This window comes from Glycine max, chromosome 7 (genome assembly GCF_000004515.6).
Source record: "Glycine max cultivar Williams 82 chromosome 7, Glycine_max_v4.0, whole genome shotgun sequence".
Taxonomy (NCBI): Eukaryota; Viridiplantae; Streptophyta; class Magnoliopsida; order Fabales; family Fabaceae; genus Glycine; species Glycine max.
Genome location: NC_038243.2, coordinates 38,875,938 through 38,895,157, shown reverse-complemented (window position 1 = coordinate 38,895,157; position 19,220 = coordinate 38,875,938). Strand labels below are relative to the sequence as shown.

The following is a 19,220-nucleotide window of genomic DNA, read 5'->3' as shown; positions in this document are numbered from 1 at the left end:
CTGAATGACAAAGTGAAGAGTGTGGAAGTAGAAGGCAAACATTTTGTCTCCAATTTATCCACAACAAGTAGTGATGAATCAAGCACACTTTTTCGAGTTCAACAATGGTACTGAACCAATCACTGTCTAAAACTTCAAAGCATGAAGCATGAAATCTGCTGATATAAAATGAACAACCAAAAATTATTTAACAAAAAATAACATGGGTGGGGTTATGTTTATACTATGTAATCCTCCACTCATTTCTTTTATATACCTTTCAGAACCATACAGAAAATATTTGAAGTTATTGAGCTTGCTTAGTAACTTGAAATATTTTTTACCATAGCCTGCTGCCACTAAGGAAATTCTAGTCACTGATATTTTTTACCATACAAAAGTTGTACACTAATTTGTTAAGACTTCCCTCTAGACGCCTAACACGACAGCTTGAGTAGCTGAGTTTCAGTTAATCTAATTCAATTTTAATGCTAGGGAATCCATGCTGTCTGTCTACACATATATAATACATAATTTATCCTCCATTAGGACTTAATCTAAGACCTTAAGTACAAGTCCGGCTCAATGTTGAATAAAGCCTAAAACAAACTATGAAAAAGACCTTTTTACCCATGTTAAGTCTTTTTGTTAACATATGTAATCTTTTTGCTATATAAAAACTTAAAACAAATAGAACCGAGATCTCTAGCTATTAGTCAAGGCAGAGTTGATATTATTTTATGTGGAATCGTCCTTATCATTCTTTTCCTTCACTTCTGCTGGAATTTGAAGCAACCTGTATGGAGGAGTACACGTTTAGGGGATGGATGCCTCAGAAACCTTTACATAAAACATATTCAGCATGATATTTGATCTTTACTGCTCTTGTAGCACCATGATATTGAGCATTGGATATAGGCTTTACATGCACGTTATTACTTAATTAAACAGGCAATTTTGAATATATACAGTTATTACTATAGTCAAACACACTACGCTGATCAATGGACATAAGTCACAGAAAATGGAACAATGGTTTAACAAGAGAAATAAGCACAAGGCAAATAAAATCCTACCTCCAGAATAAAACTGTTCGAATCAAGTACCAAAGGAACACTTAAATTTCAACTATGATATTCTCTATAGCTGAACAAGATTTTTCAAAGGAAATTATAGAGATTGAAAGTGGATCATTACGAAAGCAGTCTCACATGGCTGCGCCTATTATGGAAAAAAAAAAAAAAGGAACCAAAATATGTACAAGAACTCAGCAATGCTTCGTAGTCAGACAAACTAACAGAAAATTTAACTGAAAATGGACAAAAAGTTCACTCCCTTCACTGAGGTTTTGCCCGCATTGATCCATGATTACGACTTGAGCACCCTCTCAATAGCAGCCACATAAAACTCCTTCGGCATGGTACCAATTACAGAATCACATTTCTCACCATTTTTAAACATCAAAACCACTGGTACAGCCTTAATTTCATAGTCTTCAGCAATTTGCATGTCAGTGTCTGTGTTGACTATAAAGCACTTGAGTTTCCCAGCATACTCAGTTGCAATCTCGTCTATTATCCGGTGAACCATCCTGCACGGGCCGCACCAATTTGCGTAGAATATAACAAGGACTGGGGTTTCACTTTTCAGAATGGAATTATCCCACAAGTCTTTGGTAACTGGTGTAGCTGCCAAATAACAACTTTACATGATTAAAGGGCAAACCTATTGATTCAAGCCACAATAAACACTGACATCCCATAAATGACAAAATTGAAACCAGGACCAGCTAAAAGTAAGAAACAAACAAACAAAAGCATGAGCCTTGAATCACTGAGTGAAATATTTCAACATAAATCCCCTCCTTAGTCACTAACATAGTTACATAGAGAAATACTTTATACTCATTAATAAACACAAATGATTTCAGATGCCTTCTAAATGGTTGATTCTTATCCTCTCTCTTTTTTTTTTTTTTTTTTTGTGGCAGAGGGGACATTATGTATCTGATTCCATAGGTTATCCCATCATTATGATTTAATTCAAATAAACTAGCAGTCTGAAAAGGAAACAATTTAAATATATTTATTATACAGCAATGTGGTCAGGTAGCCCAAGCATCCAAGCATATTGATAAAATAGCCATCAAAAGAGGAAAGACGTGGTGACAAATGAACTTCCCAAGCTCTTAAGCTGAGAAAACAAACAAGACAGTTCAGAATTATCAAATTGGCCTCAAAGTCCTAGAAACGAGAAGAAAAAAGTAACTATTACAGTAATGCTAGCAACTCAAACTAGGAATCAATACAATGATGAATGATAAACTAGCCTACACAATTTCCTTGAAATTTAAATAAGCAAGGATAAAAAGATCAAATGGATACTTTGGTTTATAATGCTTCTGATCTGTATTTACAAAAATCATCATTGTGACAGGTCCTGTATGCTGGGTTTTCTGGTGGAAGATAATCACAGGTAACAAACCATATGTTACATGTCAATCCTTCCATCATTCCATGCCTCAACAGGTTATTTGGGGCAAAAATGATTTACTAGGAAAAGTTTTGCAAAACTTAACCACAGTTCAAAAGAATGAATCTATTCCAACTGCAACTTATACTCTGAGTAGTTTGGAAAATTTTTACGTATGCATTCATTCATAAAAAATAAGAAAAGAGAAAACGAAAGGACAACTATATTCTTATTTTTAAGAAGATCCAAAATGACCATTTCAACACTTCCAATGTTTCACAGAACTAACATTTTTTCCCAAAGGTTTAATCATGCACAATCTTTACGCTTCCCTAATCATTACTCATTTGGACCGCAGGGACTTGAACGGATGAAAAAGTGTATGTGTAGGGGCTAAAACAAGTTAAAAAGTGTATGTTTGGAATCTAAAACAAGTGGTTTCTAGATATAGGGACTAAAATTTACAGATTGTGCAAATATAGAAACCAACTTGAGTAATTAAACCTTCCCAGAAATACCTTTAAGGACATTGGTTGAGTTTATTTCTTCAGACTTGAAATGAGTACCAAAACAACACCTAAAATTGTTCTTTTCAGTCACTCCAAACCTATCACTGAGCAAACTCACGTCGTAACACATTCTACACACCTTATTAAAAACCTAAGCCTGAAAAAGCTAAATAAATATGAAAGTTAAGCGCCAAATAACACACTTTAAGTGTAAAAGGATTAAAGGAAAAAATACTGACACAGGCACCTAAAACCAAAAGGACAAAGCACTCAATCAATCAATAACAATCCAGAACTTCACAGCAAGAAAAGCATTATCAATGAAAGAATGGAATCCAAATCAATAAGTCATGAATGCTCTCTTGAACACACACAAAACACGATCTTGCCCTCGATCTCAAAAAGCTTAAAACAAGAAATCCCAGAAGCGCAAAGAGGAAATAAAACTAAAAAAAATACCTCTAGTTTTGTGGCGCAAAGATTGAATCTTGGGCAAAACAAGAGGGGTTTGAAGGCGACGGGGTTGGTGGGGCATTCGCAAAACGAAGGGGGGACGGTGAGGGAAGGCATGAGAAGAAGAAGAAGAAGAAGAAGAAGAAGAAGGGTCGATGATGGTGGCTTTGTGAAGGGTAGGAGACGAGGAGGTGAGAGAAAAGGAAGCCATTGAAGAGAGAGAGAGTGACAAGTTCAGTTGAAGAAGACAAATGCAAAACAAATAAATGGGACCGCACGCAACAAGAGCACAATGAAACCTCAGAAACAATAAACGCACGAGGGAGAAAAAACGTTGGGTGGACGCGTGGATGTGGATGCTTGTGACGACTGCTCACAACTCAAGTTTTGTAAGGATTTTTTTTTCACGCTCAACAATCTCTATTCGTGGAATCAAATATTACACTTCTGTTTGATTTGTATTTTTTTTTTTAAAATATTAAAATCTTGAAAACATGTTTGATTTTATTTTGTATTTTTTTTTTTAAAATATTAAAATCTTGAAAACATGTTTGATTTTATTTTTTATTTTCATGAAATTACCGTAATTTTATTTTATTCGAGATGAGATTTTTGTTCTCAATTAAAAAATCAGAATTTATTATTTTTATTTTGTGATTGTTTCCTATTTTCATTTTTACTTAAAATATTTTCAGAAATCCAACTAAACATATTTTCATCACCGTTTTATATTTTAATGAAGTAAAAATGAAAAAAAAAAACCACTAAATCAAACAGCCGTTACTATATTTGTCTTGTATTAAATCAAAATACCACTACCATCAAATTATATTCACTTATTGTTCATGTACTCGTATTTAATTTATAACTACCTGATGATGCACTTCTAAAAGTTCTAACTTCTGTCTATTCAGTATCTTTCTAGTTTTAAAATATGTAAAGTGAAAAGGTCGATGTAGTATTTTTTTGCATGTGTATTACGCATGTTAGATGTTTTTATTTATACAACTAAAATATGTAAAGTGAAAGGTCGATGTAGTAATATTTTAGTATGTGTATTACGCATGTTAGATGTTTTTATTTATACAACTAAAATATGTAAAGTGAAAGGTCGATGTAGTAATATTTTAGTATGTGTATTACGCATGCTAAATGTTTATTTATATAACTAAAATTTATAATAGCAAGTATCTTTAAATATATAACATTGTGTATATTAATTACATGTAACCTTGTGCATTTTTTTCTTAAGATAAGATTTAAAATTAAGATTTAAAGAATAATAAAGATAAAATGAAATTAAAATTTTAGATAAGGTTTAAAAAATACTAATGATACAATAAAAATAAGAGAATATAAGATAAACAATTACAAAGTCAACGATCTTAAAGTGATATTTTATTATTATCATAATAAGTTATTCTGAAAGATATTTTTAGTTAGGAAAAGAAGTTCTAAGGATGTACTCCTTTAAAGAAAGAGGGTATAACGGATAATTAATATGTAAAAAGGGAAATGGGGTGTATGTAGTGGGGTTGTAAATAGCAATTAGCTTCAAGCTTTTGTCCTATCCCATTATAGTGTGGCCCACATCGGGCCGAGTAGAATGTGTTAAATAACCCATTTTGCCACCTTAATATATCATAAGTATGGAACCATGTGTTCGTGGTATTATTTTTTTATTTTTATCTTTCACTAAATTGTCCTTAACATTACAGTGAAATTAGTTTTTGAGTACTGTTGTAATCATATTAAAAAGAGTATTTTTTAATAAAAAAAGGTAGAAACATTAATTAATACTCTAATATTGGTTAAAGTTAAAAGTAAATTTTTCAAATCATTTTTATACAAAAAATAGATCATTTTATGTTTAGATTATTGAAAACATACAATAAGATATATCTAATGTTTTTAAAGTAATCGTTAACAAAATATTTATAAAAAATTCAACAATTGTTTATATATATATATATATATATATATATATATATATATATATATATCATTTTATTAAAAACTCGCTAAAATCAACCTAATAGTAAGAAATTTGAATAACTTGTACAAGATCTTGAGTTCTAAGTTATAGCTTTATTATCCTACTATTCTTTATTAAGAGAAGAATATGAAAACAACCAAGTTATTAGACCCTAACCACAAAAGACACTAATTTCAAACTTTAAACTACATCCAAATTCTTTCATTGCTTTTATGTTAGATTTTAATGATGATAAAATAATAATATATTTTTTAAATTTGTGATAATGAAAGATATTATCATGATTTTACAATAATTCATATATTTTGTTTAACAAATTGAGTGAGTTAGATTCCTTTATGACAATGTAAAACAGTTTTAAATTTCACAACTTTTTTTTTTTATTTAAGCAAACATTATTTTCTTTTAATAATTCATTTTTAATCTCCTTTAACATATAACAAAATGAAAAAAAAAAATGTTTAAGTGATGAATTCAAGAGATATTTGAAAGTAATAACACAAAATTTAAATCACGCCCGGTGGGACTCGAACCCACAATCGCTTGATTAGAAGTCAAGCGCCTTATCCATTAGGCCACAGGCGCTTATTAAGCTTTTCGCCTTTAGAAAATTAAAATTTTAAACAATTACTCCCACAAAATCCCTCTCATTATTTGAACAAAATCATCATTCAATTCTGATCTTGCAATATAATATAATTAAAATAAAATAAAAACAAATAAACTGAAAAACAGTGAAAACCATATCGCACTGTACCATAACTTCCACCACCGCCACCGGCGCCGATCACCACCACTTCCGGCGAATCTACGCTACAACAATCAGTAACGCTCTCTCTCTTTCCTTCGCTTCCTATTTCGTAAGACTTTTTGCTTCCCTTTTATTTATTATTATTAGCGCGAACGTGTTTGTTTACTGTGCTTCGCGTTTGCGTTTCTGCCGCGGAGAAAGAAATTCGTGTTGTTGCGAAACGGTGGCATGTGGTTGGTTGCTTGTTTGTTTATGTTCTCAACCGTTATTTTGACTGAAATTGGTTAATTAGAATGGGACAGTGGTAAGTAAATATTCTTCACACGCCGGAAGCATGAGTGATATGAATCTACTAATTTGGAGGTAGATAGAAACAAAAAGTTATCAAGAGAATGTGTAACCCTAACCACGAAGTAGAAATAACACTATAAAGTTTTCTAGGTTGGCTTGCGTTGGGAAATATCAGATTAAGATGAATAATAAAAAAAATAAATTAAGAGAGGAAGAGAAGAAGAATAATATTAAGAAATTTTTTATGTAAATCCTCCTTCCTTATGGAAGGGAAAATTACTGGACCAAGTTTAAAAAAATATCTCCACTATAAAATAAGATTACAATGATCTTAATCTCACCCAATAGGATGATTTATAATATTTTTCAAACACTCAAGTATGATGAAATTATATATAATTCTCTTTTCTTGAAGAGGATTACAAAAATTTTCTCACTCTATCACTTTTAAGGGATCTTATTTGCTGGCTTGCAAATACTCCTAAGCCCTTATTTATATAGTGGAAGAATATGATTTATCCCAAAAGTAATAAATGAATGTTCCAAAAATTATCTCTATTTTTTTAAGATGAATGTGATATCATTAAGAGTCAAAGATGAAATTCAAAAACCTTGAAATCTTCCCCTTTTAATTTCCATGCATTTGATGTTATCAAAATTTGTTGAATGTGGTGTTCGATGGAGGAATTCTTCAAAAACATGTTGAAGAATATTGTATTTGTATATGCTGCGATTTGAAAGTTTCATGGATGTGATGTTTGTTACTGGAAGTAAGTGGAGGATGCTTTGGATATTGAACTTGGAAGATTAATGCAATTATCTGGTGTTTGTTTTATGACTCTTCTAATCTCTACTAGCAACAAAAACAACATCTCTAGTAACAATGAAATTAGTAAATTAAATACGTATTTCATTATTTACATTACCTGTGCCTCACGCACGGATACGGTGTTAGTTTAGTTTGAAAAGGATAAGGTCTGAATTTTGCAGTGTTTGAAGGACTACAAGAGTGAGCATAGCATGGCTTTATCCTTTTCTTATGCTATCACAAAACCGTTTTTGAGGGTCCAAGACAAAAGCATGAACTGTGAACTTCAGAGACCAAAAAATGGTGTTGTAGCTTTGATTAAGTGTGAATCAAAAGAGTCATCACCAGAGTTGCCAGAAAAACCTTCCAAGTTGGAGATAGGGTCACCCATTATCTTTATTGAAGCTCCCAAGATCATTAAGACCGCAGCTACTATGCCCTGCCTCAGGGTCAATTCTGGCCTAGTCAAACCTGGTGATGTTGGAAGGTATTTCACCTTATCATCCACTTATCTCTTAATAGGAAAAATCAATTCTTCAAATATTTGTGTCAATTTAAATAATTGATTCAGTAAGGTCTAAAAGTATATCCAAATATTTGAGTTTAATTTTTATAAAGTGTAGTAGGTTATTACATTGCCAATAAATTAAAAAATTACGATAGGTATGAATTTTAAGTAATTTTTGAAAAGATCAATAAAATTATTATATATGACTATTTTTAATTAGATGATAGGGTATATATTATTTATATCATCAGTACATTGATTATTTTCTCATAATTTTTAGAGAATTAAATTTAGAGTAAACAGTGTGGATATATCCAAAGTGTAAATCCAATTACAAACTGCTAAATTTATTTTGACTTTTATAAACTAAAAGTACCTTAAAGTCATATTTCGGTTTGACAGACGGTATAAATTTTCTTACAACAATAGTGCATGCAAATTAATCTGATAAATTTATGTTTGTTTAACTCTGGTATCTAAATTTGTGAGCATCAAAATGCTTATAGGGGTTATTACTTGCTGCAGGATTGTTTCAAGAAAACCCAAAGATGTGTGGGCAGTGCGGCTAAGAATTGGAACTTATCTTATAGATGGGAAATATTTCAAGCCCTTGGATTTGGCTGAGTATAGCTGAATAATGACTGAGAAATTGCTCCTAAAACCACTTTCACTCAATGCCAACTTGTTAGTTGATCCGTGGCATACGATATTTTGTATACTTTTACTGCATTGTGTAACTTAGTTGAGCAAACTATATGAAATTAATGTTTTTTCGTAATTTTTTCATCTTTTACTAATAAAGTCAAGAAGTTTTGCCATTTTTTTTTCCGCCTAATTTGCATGTAAATTTCCTCTCAGCTTTTAGCACTTAATCACGTAAGGTGGAACAAATCCATGCATAAATCCATGAATTAAAATTCAATGCAAATATCTTTCATACATGATTAATGCAAATGACATTCACGAGAGGTGCTGCACATTAGACGGTTATTAATGCAAATTTCATTAATATCAAAATATAGACACTTCGTTTCTGATTATTCACGCAAAATGCGCCAAATTATAAATGTTAGAATTAATTGACTCTTCTTAATATCAAATGTGCAGCACATTAATTATACAGCATTGGGAATATGATTGGTTTTAATTTGAAAGTGGGCTGCATTGCATCGGGAATCCTTTTGATGAGAAAAAAAAATTCTTAATTATACTTTAGGAAATACATTCATGGTAGTTACTAGTATTATACTATATACCAAACCTCTTCATTTCGGGTTTAGCTCTGTTTGCACATTCCACTATTTTTATTTTTTCGTCTAAATACAATATTTCCACTTACCAATTTCTCCCTATTTATATAAGAACAAAGTAAATTTAAAAGATCATATATTAATTGTTTCAGTAGTTCTTATACTCTTATCTTATAGTGGAAGAATCGTGGAGATTCATCACTTAGATGAAGTTCTGCCACGCGTGATTGTGCTGGTGTCTCTGTTCCGGTTAGCAGCGTCAAAGCCTTGACTACGAACAGGATACTATAAATTTTAAATGCATATCTTTTTCCCCCTTCGTAATTCTATTGCAAATGAAGCAAATCTTTATTTCTTTAAAATTTGTATTCCATGTTTCTTAGATATTTTTTTTACGTTTTTAATCATGCAGGATGAAAGGTACATTTTGATACCTTAGTTAAATAGGTAGCTTAAAATCTTTAAGAAGGATAAGTCTACAAAAGAGATGAACCACAAAATATCCTGATTAAAATCTTAGATACGAGGGGTATGGTTTATATATGTCCTTTTTTTATATTTGGTGTTCTAATACATACACGTACCTAATTTTCATGTTTTACCTTTTATGATTAAGTTCTGTTGTATCGTGAATGATTAGTGTAGTTTTTCTATTATTAGTTTGTTTTTGTTCTCAGTTTAGCTTCTATGAGTTGTGAATTAATTTTTTTTATTAAATATTCCTTTTAGCAGGATGGAATCGAGAGAAATAATAATTGTGACTATGGATCCAATAGAAAATTAAGAAAATGTGCAGATAACCTTGCTACTGTGGTATGATAACCTTTTCCTATGGATTTTACCTTAAGCCAATTCTGAATCTTTAATGGTGTAGGATAAGAGAAGAGGACTGTGAATAGGAGGGAAAATAAAGGCATGGAGAAAATCATTGTTTGGTTTATACGTATATGTAGAATATGTAAATACAACCTTGCATAGATCGATCAAAAGATAATGCTAAAGAGTGTCATTAGTTGTTACTTTTTTTTTATACTGTTTCTATTTCATATGACCTTTGGATTACATTGGTTCACTTAGTTATCCTAGTCCTCAGAGAGGATCTAAATTAACACAGTGAATAGCTTGGTTATTTGCACTATCTATTTTGATCAACTTTTCCCGGTAAGTCACTCCTTTGATGTTGTACATGTTGTTTAATTTTATTGGAGCATAGGAACTATCTATGCACAATCTGTACTTCAGTACAAATATGAATATTAAATATTGTCATATTATTACAGGATCAAATGAGGATTCATTTCCTTATATCTCCCCCTTAATTTTCAGAGTTGGACTTTATATTTCTATTGATAAAATATCTCCCAACTAGGCTTAAGTGCAAAAAGAGTATTAGAGGGAACTTAGTGAACAATAATGAAAAGGCTTTTCTAACACATTGTAAGGAAAAAGAAGATTTTTGGGGTGCTTCAGCACATTATGTGTGCTGGGTTATTATTTATGCAGATAATTGATTTCTGATATTCAATTAGAGTTAGACTGTTTGATTGATATTAAAAATAGAAAAAGATACACTAGATGCATCGTTTATAAATTACAGTAAACAGAGTGGCATCCCCTGCTTTCTACTTAACTTACTTTGTATGTTACTAATTGTTCCAAAATTAAATAAAATGGCATTTTATTTTGTGTGCTACGAATTGTTCCAATTCTTACAGTGAGTTTGCTTTGGAACGAATCCGCATGCAAGATTTTGTTGGGAATACGAATTGACGTACAAGAAACATTTTTATTATAAAAATGTATGGTGCACCACTCCGCTTGTTCTCTTTCATATCGTGGTCTTGCCCTTCAACAACCCCCAGCAACGCGCACACTTTAAATTTTTATTTTTCTTAATAACAGTAGGTAACCCCATATTTAGGGCACAGTAAAATTTATAATTTACATTCTAAATACACCATATTTTGTGTTTTCAATGGCACGGTTCAAGGAAGCAGAGATGCACAAACCAATCACTTTTCTTGTATCCGCTGGATCAATGATTCCATCGTCCCAAAGCCTTGCTGTTGAGTAATAAGGACTTGCTTCTCTCTCATATGCCTCCACCACTTTCCCTTTGAACTTATCCTCTTCTTCCTTGCTCCACTATATTACAAGTATAACGCACAATGAGGCAAGCAAAAACAGATGAGAAAACCACAAATATGTTATCAACAAGTGAAAAAAAATAACAAAAAACTTTCCTCCAAATATACTTTACCTGAATTCCTTGCCTTTTCTTGTTGCCTTTCTCTATTTGGGCCAGCACACCAGCAGCCTGATGATCACATTCCAAAAGAACATATATTTAGAACCCCCACAAACCAGATGAATATCAAACTAATGACCAATCAAATCTTTAAATCTAGTTTGTTTTAGAAGGGAGAAAACATGCAAAACATGCTTATATATAATGATGTATCTCACACAGTACAGAACAATAACCAAGAAGAGCGATGTTCTGGATCTACTAATGCCAATACTTTCTTGTAAATAATCATGAGTTATGAGAATTATACAACCTGAGCACCACCCATTACAGATATTCTAGCATTTGGCCAAAGGAACAAGAAGTTGGGACTATAGGCACGACCACACATTGCATAGTTTCCTGCACCGAAGCTTCCTCCAACCATTATAGTGACTTTAGGTACCTGCACGTATTTATTTGAAGAAGAACTATTATTTGCCCTTGAAAAATATGTCTCATGTTTTGAGAATCACCATTATTATAAGCATACTTAGAACCTTCTGTTGTTTTCTCCTGTATTGTCTAGTCTTTTTTAATTTGACTACAATCGTAAAGATGATAGACATCAACCACCAAATATTTATTTATAAAAAAATCAGTATAAGAATTAATCAATATCCCACCTTCAATTCTTTCTTTCATGTAGGAGAACCTACTTGCCCAAATGGAATCACATTTCAACTTCCAAGACACTTGTCATTACATGTAGATTAACTTACTCTGCCTTTGTAGTTGTTAAGTCTATACACAGCTAAAGAGTAAAGAATAAGTTATAACTTGCAAGTAGATGGCTGGAACCACAAACCTTTGCACAAGAAACAGCCATCACCATTTTTGCACCAGACTTTGCTATGCCATTTGCCTCAGATCTTGAGCCAACCTACCAAAGAGACAAATATCACAGTTTCATTACTCAATTGTTTAGGGAAAGAATATTTAGGTTTAACAATTCTTGATTTGGAAAAGAAGAGAAACAAACTAAGAGTAAATACTTTCCTTCAGCATTTTACAATTTCCAGATAACAAAATATAATTAGACAAAAGATGGATGACAAGAAGTATTTGACATCCACACCATAAACTAACCTGGATGCCTACAGACATACACCATTTGATAAAGAATAATACTACAGTTAAAAATGCATGATATCAATCAACAAGAATGTTTAAGACAAAACAGGACTATAAAAGTAAAAAATAGGATTACCACTAAAAGAAGGTATAAAAAGATGGATCAATACTGCTTTGAGATCTTATGTGCATTCTCAAACTCATTATATTTCTATTGAATTTCAATTGATGGTTCTCAAACTCTCCTGACTTTACTTAGTCTTATAGTGTCACCAATCCCCCTGTATTTCCTGAAATCTACACATTATTATATTTCTATTGAATTTCAATTGATGATGCTCACACCCACCTGACTTTAATGCCTGATTGCTTATCGATCATACAACTCATTTATTTTTGTAATCATGGAGCATATTAAGATAATTCTTTGTGTTTCAATAAGTAAACAATGAATATAAAATGAAGGAAAGAGGAATCAATCTACTCAGAAGTTAGAATATAATGATACAAAGCATAGTAATCAGAGCAACTAAGAAATAAGTTAAATTCATACCATGAATCCAGTGATGTTCTGAAGGAAGACCAAGGGAATGTTACGTTGAGTGCATAATTCAATGAAATGGGCCCCTTTCAGTGCAGATTCATTGAATAAAATCCCATTGTTTCCAATAATTCCAACAGGCTGTCCGAAAATTCTAGCAAATCCTGTCACAAGTGTCTGCAAAAAGATTTCAAAAAGGTTATAATAAACAGATAGGAATTGCAACTGCGCTTTTCTTCCAGGCTACCAGTATACTGATGAGTTGTAGAAATTTTATTGGTTGTTGCATATACTTGATGGACGCCAAATATTTATTGTCAAATCAACAACCAATAAGTGTGTGACAAATCATCAAGTGTACAGGTGCCGAGAGAAAAAAGATCATTCCATAGCAACCCATGGATATCAAGATAATGGTTAAACAGATAAAAAGTAAAGTGGATATGTCCTCACAGTGCCATACAATTTCTTGAATTCATCAAATTCACTTCCATCAACAATTCTATCAATAACTGATCGGATATCAAACTGTTGCCTAAGATCAGTGGGGGCAATAGAACGAAGTTCATTGATATCATACAGTGGCTCTTTATATTCATAATTTATATTTTGCAATCCATTTGCCAAGACATCTTTCCCAGCCATATGCAAATTCTTAATTATATTCCTCCCAAGCGCAAGAGCATGGAGTTCATCTACAAGAAACAAAACATGTACAAAGTCACAAATAGGAACTAAGTTGATGTCATTAGTTATCGCATTTTCTATACCCTCAGATGTATGCAAGAGAAAGTATCCACGGCAAATACCTTGAGCAAAATAATCAGAAACACCTGACGTCTTGCAGTGCACAGTAGCACCTCCCAAATCCTCTGCTGAGACTTCTTCTCCAGTGGCAGCCTATAAAATCATTTAATTAAGGTTAATTTTGGTTATAAATGCATAGAAAATACACAAACACATTGTTAGTGTTAAAATATTGAAATTTAAAAGAAACAGATTTTAAAAATCAAGAACATAGAAATAGCCAGAGATTATCACACAGTATTTTAGAGTACAAGAGTAGCTAGAGCAAACCTTAACAAGAGGTGGCCCTGCTAAAAAAATGGTGCCATTTCCCTTGACCATCACACTTTCATCGGCCATAGCAGGAATATAAGCGCCACCAGCAGTGCAAGAGCCCAACACCAATGCAATTTGAGGAATCCCTTGAGCAGACATTACAGCCTGATTGTAGAATATTCTACCGAAGTTCTCTCTGTCCGGAAACACTTCAGCTTGCTTGGGAAGAAAAGCTCCTCCACTGTCAACAAGATATATGCAGGGCAATTTGCACTGAGCAGCAATCTCCTGCGCCCTGAGGTGCTTCTTGACAGTAATGGGATAATAGGTCCCTCCCTTAACAGTGGGATCATTCGCCACAAACATACACAGTCGCCCATGCACGGGACCTATCCCAGTAACAACCCCACCAGAAGGCAAGGGTTCTTCATACAAGTCATGTCCTGCAAGCTTTATCACTCAAAATTTAAAAAACTTTCCTGGTCAAACCCACAAACCCATTTCACATAATCACCACCCTTTTTCCAAGACTTAGTGCATCTTTGGATTAAAGTTTGCAAACATAGGATATTCGTGAGTTGTTGTAAACCTCCAGATACCAGAGTTACCAGATTTCGCCAGTAATCTAAACTCTAAAGTGTTATCATTATAAATTTAAAAATTAAATTAACCGGTAATAATAATGTAATGTACTAATTAAGATATGTTTGGATAAGTACTTCTACGAGAAGGAAAATGAATCTAGCTTCTCTCATAAGCTCAAATTACCTTATGTATAAGCTAATTCGTAGAAACTCTCTTCATCTAGCTTCACAAAAAGGTGATTTTAACTTAATTCATTTTTCCTTTTTATTTTCTTCTAGAAGTGTTTATCGAGAAGTTTATCCGGACATATATTTCTCAAACGATAAAAAAAAAAGGTTAAAAGTTCGTTTGAAGAAAGAAAAAAATGAAAACCTGTGAAAGCTCGAGGAAGGAAGAACCGGGATCAAGGAGGCGATCGATTCTTTGGCGGGGCAGAAATTTGTTCCTACTCTTGTTCCTCTTCACTGCCTCGGGTCCTCCACCAGCAAGAGCCTTTTGGACATTAGATTGGAGTTGCGAAAGCAACTCCTCCATGGCACCACCATTAGAAGTGGTTGTGGCTGTTGCTGCGAAGCTCAACCACCTTCTTCTTGTTCCCGATCCTACCAACAAATTGGCCTTTCTTCCGATTAACCCAAACATCCCTTATCTTCTTCTGCGAATCTCCTCTCTAGCTACAGCTATTGTGTTTATCCGATGACGGGGATCCAGTTCCACTCTCTTCCGTTACTGCAAAATAAATAGATTCCATGTCTCCATCGGATAATCTTGCCACCTCTATTTTCTTTTTTGCTATTAAATGAAATTTTGTGTAAATTTAAGTAATAAAATTAATTTAAAAATATGGTTAGGATTTCGGAATATAAAATATAATAAGTTTGGGTTCGCCAAAGATTCCATACAATAAATCACATAATAATTGACATAGGCACTAAGTAAGAATGGTGTCACCCTAGCAAGCTCATGGTTATACCATTGACTTGTTTCTTTGCAAAAACAACTCAATAAAATGTATTCATGACAAGTAAACTCTTACATTGGATCACTTTTCTAGCTATGATGCTTCCTTTGTTGAGTTTTTGATTTTGTCCACAATTGGCTTGCAATCAATATCAAGAATCACATTACTGATCCCCGAAGGAACTAGCAAACTTGATAGCTCCTGCAAGAGCCAAAGCTTCTCCTTCAAGAACCGGCAGACACGACTTCAATAAATTTGTCCTCAGGCAACTACTATCCCCCTATCATCTTCAATCTTCATTACATGCTCCCATGCCAGTTACGATCGGATGTTCCTGAATTTATTTTTATTTTTTCCATTTTGACAATTTTATATTGTATTAATGTTTTTAGGATATAGGATTTCTCATTAGCAACAAATTTTGTCACGCTCTTTTGAACACATCTTTTTTTGTTAGTTGACTTTTTTTAAATTACAAAAAAATTATAGATCTCTTATTTTATTTATTAACTCTTTCGTAATTTTATAATTTTTAATAAATTTCAATCAATAACATAATATATTAAGATGAGTATTTTAGAAAATACGTCGTTGAGACTCTTTTTTCTCCCATGGATTTAGAGTCTGAATAATAAAGTGTGTGTGATAAAAGGAATGTTAGAAAGTGTGTTGATGTGACTTCTTCCTCCAATGAGTTTAGAGGTTACCTACCTCTAAAGCATTCAATGATCAATATGTCCTTTAGGATTTTTTCATAGAACATATGCACATAATTTAGCTAGATTTATCCCAAATTCCTTGGAGGGGTGGTTTCTGCCTCATCATAGGTAAGATTATCTTCTAAAATCTTCAAGATAAAGGATAAGGTAACCATCATTTATCTTCGAAACTCATGAGAAATGTCTTTATTTGATTGTGACATTTGGTGTGAAAGGTCACATTAAATGCGTTTGTGTCTTTTGGAGACGACACTTGAACTGATGCCACGTGTTTGTTTATTGTTGGTTGGGATTTCGTCGGACAAGTCCCATGTTTCAAAGGGATGCGCGTGGTTGTCATGCGTTGTGTCGCAATGATTGGGTCTACTCATTTTGTGAACCCAGGCACCTGTTGGTTTTGTATAAATAGGAGCATGGGTCCTCTGAAGTCCCCACTTCCTTTCGAACACATTTCCCTCTCTATAAAGGATCTGGCACGGTGCTGCGATATCTGTTGTAGTGATTTCTTGATTTCGGTGGTGGTGCACACTAGGTTCCATGCATTTACATGAAAGCATATGCGTATAAGGTACTCATTCGCCCCCCTCCCCCCAATCGACGCTTTCGTTGAAAGGGTGAGTGAGTATTGAGAAGATGGTTTTGGAATACCTTTCTCTTTATCCGTGGGTTAAGCAAGAGGTTTTGAAGGAGGTTTCGTTGTATTCTGAGACTATCCTTTTAGAAGCTGTTAAAAATGATCTCATTTTTACTTTCAATGGCAAAGATGAAAACATCATCGTAGAGTCGTGCGTAAGAGAGGAGCTGGTTTGTGTCCATGTCATTTTAAGGTTTTTGTTGACCATGGTACAAAGGGGTGTACTTTTAGGTTTAAATGTAGCACCCACCCAACTACACCCTAATAGTTGGGCATTTGTCTGAGGCTTCAAAGTGTTGTGTGAAGTGCTCGATATTATGGCAAAAGCACCAGTTTGGGGTCTTTTTAGAAACTATTTATCAAAAGGGGGCTGTTTTGAAACTACTTACTGGGGGGGTCTATTTTTATTTGTATTGCGCCAAAGGCAGGGGCACAATTCAATGGGGAGCTGACATGTGACATTAATTTGTTGTGCCAAAAGCTTTGCGCAATGGGTTGCTACACATGCAGTGGCGCAACCACTTTTGGACAGGCTATGACAGTGTTGACTGCTTTAGACAACATGTGACCAGCTGAAAAGGTGTTGTGACATGTCAGTTGGAGCAACCCTTTGCTCAAATTACCTAAGTACAACGTATTGCGTGCGCCATTACTACCGACGCAATACATGCCTATATAAAACCTCGTTCCCCTTCCATCCAGACACACTTTCTGGTACATTTCCGCATCTCTCCAATTTTCTTTCTCTGATACATTTATGCATCTCTCCAATTTTCTTTCTCTCTATATTACAGCTTTGTTGATATTTCTTTTGTGGGGGTGAAAATCAGTAATATATTTATTAATTTGTATTATTTTTTGATGTTATTATAGTTAATGAAAATTATTGATGACATTATTGATTTATTTTGTAGGTTTTATTATAAAAATGAATTCTTCGATTATTGTTCTGGTTTATTTGAATGGAAGAATATTTCAAAGTGATGACAACATCAGATTTGAAGGCCCTAAAAAGGCTATTCAAATTAAACGTGGTGTAACTTTTGATGGGTTAAAAAAAAAGAATTCGTGATAAGGTAAAATTAGATAAAAATGAAAGTATATCTACTATGACTTGTCGATTTTTAGTTGCAGATAAATATATTGCATTGCAAATTTGTGACGATGAAGATGTTAAAACAATGATTGAAAGTTTTCAACAGCAATAAGAAATAAGTGTCATTGAATTGTGCGTTGAAGTAGATGTTGTCGGTGCTTTTGTGTTGAATGTGACAAATCACTGTTATCATGTGGGAATAATATATCTGGCAATGAATCAAAAGTTGAAAGATTTGCAATAAATTTAGATGATGATTCTGACGATGATGATTACAAGATATCTAATTCATATGTTGAGGACTCGTTTGATGAGGAGGAAGATATCGATGATATATCTGACACAGATGAAGAAGGTATATTTAATTAAATAATATTGTAATCTTATAATATGTTTTCGTAAATAGTATACAGAAGAGACCCATATTGGTATATAGTTTTAAAACAGTAATGGACATTAAATAGCACTAAAAGAGGCCTATTTTCATAAATACTTTTGAGAAAAAACCGTATATTAAAATTTATTTGCAGGTGGAAGTGGGATTGCATTTTGGGAATCTGCTTCTAATTATAGTAACATTAATTGGAGTCATCCAGATGAAGAAGACATCTATGGTTTCGATATGGGATCAACCTTCAATATTGGCCAAGAATTATTTGTTGGCATGGAATTTGAAAGCAAAAATGCACTACAACAGTATGTTATGAAGGTGCACCAAACTTTTAAAGTTGTTGAATCAAAATCACAAAAATATGTTGTTTGCTGCGTAAATCGAAATGATGACATCCCATGCCCTTTTTATATGAGGGCAATTGTATCTAAAAAACTGATACATGGAAAGTTACGCAGTGGGGGGGGACCGCACACGTGTTTGAATATAAGCATAACACAAGACCATGACAAACTTGATTTTGATTTGATTGCTACATGTGTAGTAGGTATGATTTTAACTATTTTAATTATTCATGTTTGTTTATCATTGATTTGGTTTATGTTGATAATTAATTTTGTTATAATTATTTTCATAGGGATCATTAAAGAAGATCTATCATTGAAAATTTCTTTGATTCAAGAAAGGATCAGTGGTATGTTTAACTATAAAATTTCATACAGAAAGGCCTAGAAGGCTAAACAAAAGGCCATTATGATTGAGTATGGTGATTGGGATGAATCTTATGGCCAAATTTCGTCATGGCTGAAGCACATGCAAAATCATTGTCCAAGATCGTATTATCAAATATTTG

General features: G+C 33.1%; 3 protein-coding genes and 1 non-coding gene across 6 annotated transcripts; 1 reads left to right on the top strand and 3 right to left on the bottom strand.

The window, feature by feature from the left end:
- Positions 1-1,168: 1,168 nt before the first annotated feature.
- Positions 1,169-3,696, bottom strand: LOC100306680 (thioredoxin-like superfamily protein). Its single transcript, NM_001251710.3, has 2 exons — positions 3,420-3,696; positions 1,169-1,667 (listed from the first exon to the last, which is right to left on the bottom strand). The coding sequence occupies exons 1-2, from the start codon at positions 3,622-3,624 to the stop codon at positions 1,348-1,350; spliced, it is 525 nt and encodes a 174-aa protein (NP_001238639.2). The 5' UTR covers positions 3,625-3,696; the 3' UTR covers positions 1,169-1,347.
- Positions 3,697-5,921: 2,225 nt separating this feature from the next.
- On the bottom strand, positions 5,922-5,994 carry TRNAR-UCU (transfer RNA arginine (anticodon UCU)). The gene has a single exon. It is a non-coding gene; the product is annotated as a tRNA-Arg (tRNA).
- An 88-nt stretch (positions 5,995-6,082) lies between these two features.
- Positions 6,083-8,545, top strand: LOC100778186 (uncharacterized). Of its 2 annotated transcripts, none has more exons than XM_014778155.2 (3): positions 6,083-6,234; positions 7,442-7,746; positions 8,293-8,545. In XM_014778155.2, the coding sequence occupies exons 2-3, from the start codon at positions 7,472-7,474 to the stop codon at positions 8,399-8,401; spliced, it is 384 nt and encodes a 127-aa protein (XP_014633641.1). In that variant the 5' UTR covers positions 6,083-6,234; positions 7,442-7,471; the 3' UTR covers positions 8,402-8,545. The 2 variants fall into 2 exon arrangements, with proteins under 2 accessions (XP_014633641.1, XP_014633642.1); XM_014778156.3 differs by having other exon boundaries at positions 6,087-6,269.
- Positions 8,546-10,783: 2,238 nt separating this feature from the next.
- Positions 10,784-15,835, bottom strand: LOC100777651 (methylcrotonoyl-CoA carboxylase beta chain, mitochondrial). 2 transcript variants are annotated; one of them, XM_003529353.5, is made up of 10 exons: positions 15,603-15,835; positions 14,939-15,295; positions 13,997-14,431; positions 13,729-13,819; positions 13,373-13,614; positions 12,932-13,096; positions 12,113-12,187; positions 11,579-11,710; positions 11,278-11,334; positions 10,784-11,162 (listed from the first exon to the last, which is right to left on the bottom strand). In XM_003529353.5, exons 2-10 carry the CDS (start codon positions 15,206-15,208, stop codon positions 10,959-10,961), a joined length of 1,671 nt encoding a protein of 556 aa, XP_003529401.1. In that variant the 5' UTR covers positions 15,209-15,295; positions 15,603-15,835; the 3' UTR covers positions 10,784-10,958. The 2 variants fall into 2 exon arrangements, with proteins under 2 accessions (XP_003529401.1, XP_014633640.1); XM_014778154.3 differs by lacking the exon at positions 15,603-15,835 and having other exon boundaries at positions 14,939-15,580.
- Between the last annotated feature and the right edge of the window lie 3,385 nt (positions 15,836-19,220).